General features: G+C 38.7%; 1 protein-coding gene across 1 annotated transcript in view; it reads right to left on the bottom strand.

Moving 5' to 3' along the window:
- Nucleotides 1-1,279: 1,279 nt before the first annotated feature.
- The window catches only part of reep3b (receptor accessory protein 3b), a 63,576-nt gene continuing 55,819 nt past the window's right edge, over nucleotides 1,280-9,036 (bottom strand). The window contains exons 7-8 of the mRNA XM_061967128.1: nucleotides 4,073-4,206; nucleotides 1,280-3,998 (exon numbers count right to left, since the gene is read on the bottom strand). Coding sequence (XP_061823112.1) covers nucleotides 3,927-3,998; nucleotides 4,073-4,206 — 206 coding nt within the window. The 3' untranslated portion in view covers nucleotides 1,280-3,926. The remainder of the gene's footprint in view (nucleotides 3,999-4,072; nucleotides 4,207-9,036) is intronic.

The following is a 9,036-nucleotide window of genomic DNA, read 5'->3' as shown; positions in this document are numbered from 1 at the left end:
ATGACAATGTGTGTGAAATTGGTTCTTCTGTCATTTTGGATTAAAGTTCAAAAGGCCAACAACTTTCCGCAAGGCCATTTAAGACGTTGCTGATACTTTCATTTCATACAAAAGTGTTTAAGTGTTTTTTTTGGCAATGACCACGACTAAAAACAAGACACACTGTCACACACACGTCAAACCACAATATTATTATCTTCTCTCTGGAAAAGTGAGTCAGATTTCATTTCGAGTGTTTACGTTATTCTCAGGACACTTAATCAATTGAAACAGAACTGTTCAGTTTGTCTTCAAAGAAAGACTGCTCATCCAAGCAGGCTTCATCAGTTAATGCTCATAGATTTAGGTTTGTCAGATCTAGTCTCATCAGACCAGATCTGACTCATACTTATATTGGTCAGATCTAGTCAAGAGTAAATAAATGATAAATGGGTTGTACTTGTATAGCGCTTTTCTACCTTCAAGGTACTCAAAGCGCTTTGACACTACTTCCACATTTACCCATTCACACACACATTCACACACTGATGGAGGGAGCTGCCATGCAAGGCGCTAACCAGCACCCATCAGGAGCAAGGGTGAAGTGTCTTGCTCAGGACACAACGGACATGACGAGGTTGGTACTAGGTGGGGATTGAACCAGGGACCCTCGGGTTGCGCACGGCCACTCTTCCACTGCGCCGAGTAGTAGCAGACTGCGGTGCATCCGGGAAGTACTCACAGCACTTCACTTTTTCCACTGTTTCATGTTTGGCCTTTTTTTTAGCAAATGTATTAAAAATACAACATTAAAAATCACATGTACATAAGTATTCACAGCCTTTGCTCAGTACTTTGTTGATTCACCTTTGGCATCTGTTACAGCCAAAAAAACCAAAACAAAAACATTTTAACATTGTCATTAGAGATTTGTGTGTCAAATTTTGAGGATAAAAAATAACAAAATGTAACAAAATGGAAAATAAGTGAAGCGCTGTGAATACTTTGCGGATGGGTGCACTGTGGACCTGACCAACCTAAGTCCATTGGCCACAAAGTCTGAGCATGAACTAAGGAAACCTGCTAGGATGAGCGAGACATCTTCTACGACAAACCGAACAGTCCAGTTTCAGTTGATTGAATGACCTGGTAACGTTTAAACATCAGCACATGAAAATAACATTACTACTATTGGAGTGCACTTCTATTTTTATCACCTGTTCATGAAGAGCTTTGACACAAACAAGTTGGTCTGTGGATGCAAAAAAGTCGACAAGACAAAAGGACACAATGACACGAGTGTTGTTGCCACAGAAGAACAAGGCATCTTCATTTAATTGCCACAAAATCCATTTAACGATCATCCAAATCCTGTACACAAAACTTTGGTGTATATAATTTATGAGCCTTGACCAGAAATATGACAATATGCAAAGTTTGGTTTGTTGTGCCATCTCAAAGTCAGAGCTGATCATAGATCAACTACACCAGACATTTAAAAAGACATGGTTGTGTATTTGGCTCCACAATAATGCAGCTTTGCAGAGCTTTAATAGAAAGGACTTGACCGCAAAAGCCAGTTTTAAGGGGGATGAATAAAACAGCTTGTTAGTACACAAAGTGCTCATTAGTCAACTGCTCTTAGAAATGAAGGGAACACTGAAATAACATCCGAAATGGGAACGAATGACATATTCTTATTAAATACTTTCTTCTTTACAGAGTTAAAAGTGCAGACAACATCATCACACAGCAGTGAAATCAGATGTATTGATTTGGAGTCACACTCAAAGTGGAAAACTCCACCTGTTGTTTATTCCACTTGCACAACAGCATGTGACATTGATTGTCCATCACTGTTGCTTCCTAAGTGGGACTGACTGCATTGTGTCCTTTAAGTGTTACCTTGATTTTTTGTTAGCAGTGTATATTAGACTAATAATGTTGTATTTGTAGATACACACACCAAATATCTCATCTTTCAGAACATACTGTCCACAAAAACCCTACACTGAGTCTTTTACCGTACATGATTCAGATAATACTCATGATCAATTCATACGAAAAAGCATAATAATAAAAAGCACTGTTATAAAAAGCAAGCGACTACTTCCACTATGTTTTACCTTTAATGAAATGTCTTTTATGGTTCATTCATTCCAAGGAAAAGCTCTCTTATTAGCATTTTATTGGAGGGTCTATGGTATACTGTATACTCGGGCTGTCAATCTTTGGGCACCAACCACACGATTCATTCCGATTCTTGGGGGTAACGATTCCAATCAGAATTGATTCTCGATTCAAAATCTATACTTTTTTAATAACATTGGCTGCCAGTGCTATGATTAACTACATTCCTCCATGAAATAAAAACCTCTTATCAATTTCTATATTACCGTATTTTTCGGACTATAAGTCGCAGTTTTTTTCATAGTTTGGCCAGGCTCCAGTGCAACTTATATATGTTTTTTTCCTTCTTTATTATGCATTTTCGGCAGGTGCGACCTATACTCCGGTGCGACTTATACTCCGAAAAATACGTTACTTAAAAGAAAACTGGTTTTGTTTAGTAAAATTCTACCCAAACATTTAATAAAGTCAAATACAAATAAGGCAACAAGAGAAGTACCCAACACTTCTCTTTTCTAAATCCGTCCAGCAGATATGATCATCTACATCAACAATATGATCCATCTGAGTGGCTGGACAGCACACTGGAAAAATAAGAAAAAAGAAAAAAAAATGTATCGATTAAGAATCGTTACAAACAAGAATCGTGATTAATCTGAAAATAAAACATTTTTGACACGCCTAGTAAAAAGATTGATCAATTGCTGACGATTGATCAAGGACAAGGCCGTTCTGTGTGACCTACGTTGCATTACTGAAACTGAGATGACCAGCAAACAAAACAGCAGTAATAAAAAGCTTTGGGATGAGACGCATTGACCAAAATAACTGATATTTATACATAAAAACCCTTCTGAGCCACAGAATACATACATATATAACAGGAAAAAAAGGATAATAGGCAAGAAAAGTTGAAAAGGAACAACCTGAACCTGGAATGAAGTATTTCTATGGTGTTGACAACAAAGTCACCTTTGAAGAGATGGGGTTTGACTTCAGCCCAAATATGTATATATAAATAGACATTTTCACACAACAATTTATAAAAAATCTAATGACTGCCGGGGAATGTTTATATTGTAAAAAATAATCTAGTACGCTAAGAAAAAACAGCCTACATGTTAGCTTTGTGTTATTAGCATCAACATGTCAACTTTTTCTCCTGACATTACATCTTTTCCCTCATTTTTGCTCTTTGGCAATTGTATTTTCAAAATATGCACCATGCTAATAAAAAAAAAAAAAGAGATTTGGGCTTCACGGAATTACATTTTCTGTCGTCTTTGTGTTGACTGTGAAAGGACGTCAGACGAAGAGAGATAGGTTTTTCCCCACGTGTGACTCAGTCAAACTCCAAAAAGTGTGTCTTAGGGGGAAGGCTGGGCTGGGACAATTCCACACAGGCGTGATGAGGAATGTTTCAGGTGCTGGACAACACCTCTCAGGAGAGAATATGTCATCCATTCGGACGTAAAGCCATTAGGGAGTGTTCAAATAGTTTCTTCTTTGAGAAAAATACACACATGTGCCTTGACAAAGTAAACGCCTTCCATACTGGATGACACAACTTTGACCAACAGCAGGTATTAGCTGTCTTTTTCTCATAACTTTGTGAGTTAAACGCACTTAAAACAAAGCGACTTACCTAAAAATTGTATTTCATTAAGAAAAATACCTTTTTAGGAAGCAAACCTATTAAGAAATCTAAAAAATGTGTGTGTGTGTGTGTGTGTGTGTGTGTGTGTGTGTGTGAGTGTGAGTGTGAGTGTGTGTGTGTGTGTGTGTGTGTGTGTGTGTGCGCGCGCCAAGAGGAGTGTTCACATTGCGTAGTTGACGGAGCTCAGCGCTGGTCTCTTCTTGCCTTTAATCTTCAAGGATCCATAGCGATTCTGGAGGGAAAGCAAACAGAAGAGTCGCGGTGACGACTTTGTCCTTCTTGCTACCAAAAGATTGCAACTCTTACATCTTTACGGACTCTGGATCGTGTCAGCCTGACACTCTGAGATCGCCTCAGTCCTCTCTGAGAAAGAGCCTCATCTTCGGAGAAGTTTGGCTCGGTCTCGTCGTCGCTCACGTCGTCCTGGTCATAAAAGTATTCTGCAAACACAAAGCACACACAGGTGTTTTCCCAGTGTTAGCCTCACTGCTCCCACACACAGAAGATTAAGAGGATAATATCCATTGAATTAAAGAAAGAAATGATTAAATCATTTCTAGAAGGCGAACATTTAAAAGCTCCTGATGGTGTGTTTGACGGCTGGAAGGAGATACCGTGGAAGTCCACTCTTCAAGGTAAATGCTGTACATTATTACATTACTGGGGTAGGCTCCAGCTCACTCGGCATGTCCCTGAACAGGATAAGCAATAAAACATGAATGAATGCTAAACATATTTTTTCGGTGACCGATACTAGGTCCCCTCTCTCACAGGAGCAAAAAAAAAAAAGGGATCTATTTTGTCTTTCACATGAAGATGATATTATTTATATATTTACATAGTATTTCTACTGGGAGCTGTGTAAGGTGCATACAGTGCAACCCAGAAAGTATTCACAGGGCTTCACTTTTTCCACATTTTGTTATGTTACAGCCTTTTTCCAAAATGGAATAATTCATTTTAATCCTCAAAATTCTACAGACAATAGCCCAAAATGACAATGTGAAAAGTTTTTTGTTGTTGTTGTTTTTTAAGTTTGAAAATGTATTGAAGTTAAAAAATAAAACAATCACATGTACATAAGTATTCACAGTCTTTGCTCAATACTTTATTGATGCACCTTTGTCATCAATTACAGCTTCAAGTCTTTTTTAATACGATGCCACAAGCTTGAAACACCTCTCTTTGGGCAGTTTGACAGCCATGCACTATTTTATGGATTGCACACGCTTCTCTCAGGGGTTAACCTGTTGTCACATGTATAACTTGTGAGAATGTACATATACCCTAGGGCAGGGGTCAGCAACCCGCTACTCTTATGCCTCTTTGTTGTGGCTCTCTCAGATTTTGTTTACCCCCGGAGTGAGAAAAGTTAGCAGAGAGTTCTATAATTTCCTCACTGTCTGTGAGGCCGTGAATTCGCTCAGGCTGAGTTCTGAGGCGCAAAAAGGCAAGTAAAAGAGACTGGAAGTCTGTGTGTTCTGTTCAGCTTCTTGAGTGCGCAATAGGGCTGCAATGATTAGTTGAAATTGTCGATAAACGTCGACAATAAAATTTGTCGCCGACAATTATGTTTGTCGGCAATAGTCGTGACGTCATCACTCGTGTTTTTTCCGGGCGGGAAAAAACACAACAACGCCAGTGTTAACATTTTAAGTGTGAGGATAGTTCCTCTTATTCTTGTTAAAAACATGAATATCTTGCTGATTTTGCAAAGCGGACCTTGTTTTAATGGCAGTACATCTGTGATAGGCGAGCATTTAAAGCAAAGGCATGATGTCGGACATTTGGAGGGAGGATGCGGTCTCAACCTCGGTAAGAGTGTTAGCTTCTACTTTGCTAGCTATCTAACAAGAGCGAGACGAAGTTGTGTGAAAAATAACTAATTATTTTATCAATTCAAGTACATTTTAAAGCAACGTCATTTTGCAATGCCGTAACGCACGCACGCAGACAGGCACCACTGCGGAGGTTTCATAAGATTAAACATACAATCTATTAAATAGCCAACATTTTAAGAATTAATCAAATATATAATTGTACACATTGAGTATATTAGAGTGCTAAAACTGCCAAGAGATAATCAATAGTCAATATACCAGTGTGCAACTTTAAAAAAAATCCCAAAATATTATTTTTATTGAGGACGTTAGATTTTGTGTTTTGTTGTTTGTTTGCATTGCTGTTATTTTAACTATTTTTTAAATACCTAAACAAGGTCAATTGGGGTTTTTTTAGCACTTTGCCTTTCCTTTCCTTTAAATGGACAACATTTTAAGAGTAATTTACATTTTTGTAACAGCTGAATGAGCAGCACAGTTACAGTATAAATAAACATTTATGAACAAATTAGCCATCTTTGTTGTTTGTAAGCACACACCTAAAATTCCTTAACCTGCATTTAGAAGTCGACAGGAAAAATTAGAGCCATTAAATATGCGTACGCTCTAGTATCCGAATAGTCGACTAATTGTTAAGATAGTCGATGACTAAACGACTATCAAAATAATCGTTAGTTGCAGCCCTAGTGTGCAACCCTTCTGTATGCTAACTATGAATACTTGCCAAAAGACATAAGGAAAATAAAGATTGCTTTTCCTGTAAAATAAAAAAATAAAAAAGACGAAGTCTTTTAAAAGTTTATAAACTGTGTTACATTTTGTGGCTCTATACTATATTTCTTTAGTTGACGAGGCAGCAATCTCTTTTGATCGTAAAGGTTGCAGAGCCCTGACTAGGTGTACCTCCATCTATGTAGGTGGCATGCGTGAAAATGATGAAAAATTGATTCTATCATCTTTACTTTGTGTATAGAGGGACAATCCTTCACACTCAGGTCACTGGGTGGGGACTGAACCATTGCTGCCAGCACAGAAGTCAAAAAGTAAACCAATAGCGATCACCACTCAAACAAATGACTTTTTGGTAATATTTTAATTCTAGAAATGTGTTCAAATGTTGTTATTCCAGAAATATTTGGTAATATTATGATATCACTGTGAATAAAGACAATTGTCATGAACATTTATCATCAGGAATGTATCTACTAAATACATTTTAAAAACTATTTGGTGTAATCTGTGAGGTTTGTGTTTCCAACGCACCTCAAAGTTGCAAAACATGTACAGTGGAACTTCGATTTGCGAACCCCTCATTGTACAAACTTTTCCATTTACAAGCCACAGACCAAATAAAAATATGCTTTGGTGTACGAACCCTGTCTTTCTGTACAAACGTTTCATCCACCCATTGTGTGCCTAAAAGTTTTTAACGATATCCTCCTGTCCACTGATTCTGGTAAATATGTTGTCCTGGTGCTTTTAGATCTGTCTGCTGCGTTCGACACCGTCGACCACGCCACCTTAATCACTCGTCTTGAGAACTGTGTGGGCATTAAGGGCGCCTCAACTGGTTCCGGTCGTACCTAACCGACAGGAGTTTTTGTGTAAAAGTAGACAGTTTTATGTCGTCCACAGCTCCTTTACCACATGGGGTCCCCCAGGGCTCAATCCTTGCCCCAATTTTATTTGCGCTTTACCTTCTCCCCCTTGGTTCTATTTTTAGGAAGTACAGTATTGCATTTCATTTTTATGCCGATGATTGCCAGATTTATTTTCCCATGGCACAAAATAACACGGTTCAACGTCTTATTGACTGCCTGCACGACATCAAAGTCTGGCTTTCAGCTAACTTCCTGAGCCTAAATGAAGACAAAACAGAATTTATGTTGTTTGGTCCAAGTCGCTCTCCCTCCCCCAACGTTGACCTCGGCACTCTGACCCCGTATCTCAGCGACTCTGTCACAAACCTGGGGGTAAAGTTTGACTCAGATTTTAAATTCGAAAAACAAATCAGCAGCGTCGTTCAAAAAAGCTTTTATCAATTACGCCAAATAGCGAAAGTGAAACCGCTTCTATCAAGACATGATCTTGAGAAATTAATCCACGCTTTTATCTCGACTCGTCTTGATTATTGTAATGCCCTGTATGTTGGCATTAGCCAGGCCTCCCTCGCCCGCCTGCAGCTCGTGCAGAACTCTGCTGCTCGTCTGCTAACACAGACCCCCAGACGTGAGCACATCACCCCTATTTTAGCGTCCCTTCACTGGCTCCCTGTGCGTTACCGAATACATTTTAAACTCCTTTTATTTGTTTTTAAATGTCTAAACAACCTCGCGCCAACCTATCTCTCCGACCTCCTTCAGCCTTACTGCCCCACCCGATCCTTAAGATCAGCCGATCAGCTGCTGTTGACGGTCCCTGACACAAGGCTGAAGCTTAGAGGTGACAGAGCTTTCGCCGTTGCTGCTCCCAAGCTCTGGAACGACCTACCCCTGAGTGTTAGACAAGCCTCCTCTCTTCCTGTTTTTAAATCTCTCTTAAAAACATACTTTTATTCCATGGCTTTTAACACTGAGTGATATCCATCCTGCAATGGCGCCCCATAATACACCTGCTGTGATCCTGTTTTTATGTTTTTATTAATTCTATTTTAATTATTTATTTTTTATCGTGTTCTGTTTGTGTTGTGTTGTGTTTGCTCGGTACTCGTTTTATCTTTTAACCTGCTCATTGTACAGCACTTTGGCTACCCCTGTGGTAAATTTTAAATGTGCTCTATAAATAAAGTTGATTTGATTTGATTTGATTACAGTGCAGCCATTTTGTGCCCAGCAGCATTCAGTCAGCACATTAGCTGCTGTCGTTAGCGCCTGTGCTACTTTATGTGCTTTTAATATATTTTAGCCTTTTTACAACATTTGTCAAGATTTTGCTATCTTAATACGACTCCAAAGAAAGCAACGGACAAGCGAGGTGTGCTTTGAAACATTCAGGACGTATACACAGAGTTGTCAACACAGCCTTCCCCTACCCCTTTCTTCCGCTGCACGGCAAGAAAATTTACCAACAACGTAAACTGGATTTTCTTTTATTTATTCCTAATCACTGTAGCAACTTGGCTGTTAAAGTTAAGAAGTTTTATGATTTCAGGCTGTGAGTGCACCACAGGGATACTGACTGTGTGCGTGTGGTGGCTGCATATATGGACAGTTCAGCTGGTTGTTGTTTTGACTTTATTACTAAATATACATTTGATCAATCACCCACTTGTTATACAGTATGTGGTTGATATACAATATAAAGTGTTTCATATTGTGTTCCAAGTTTACAAACATTTACTAAAATATGGACTTTTGTCGAGGCTGGAACCCATTATTCATGTTTACATTGTGTCTCATGGAGAACTTTGATTTTAAGTTCATTTGCAAA

The sequence above is a fragment of the Nerophis lumbriciformis genome, linkage group LG11 (genome assembly GCF_033978685.3).
Source record: "Nerophis lumbriciformis linkage group LG11, RoL_Nlum_v2.1, whole genome shotgun sequence".
Taxonomy (NCBI): domain Eukaryota; kingdom Metazoa; phylum Chordata; class Actinopteri; order Syngnathiformes; family Syngnathidae; genus Nerophis; species Nerophis lumbriciformis.
This window is presented reverse-complemented; position numbering and strand designations above follow the sequence as displayed.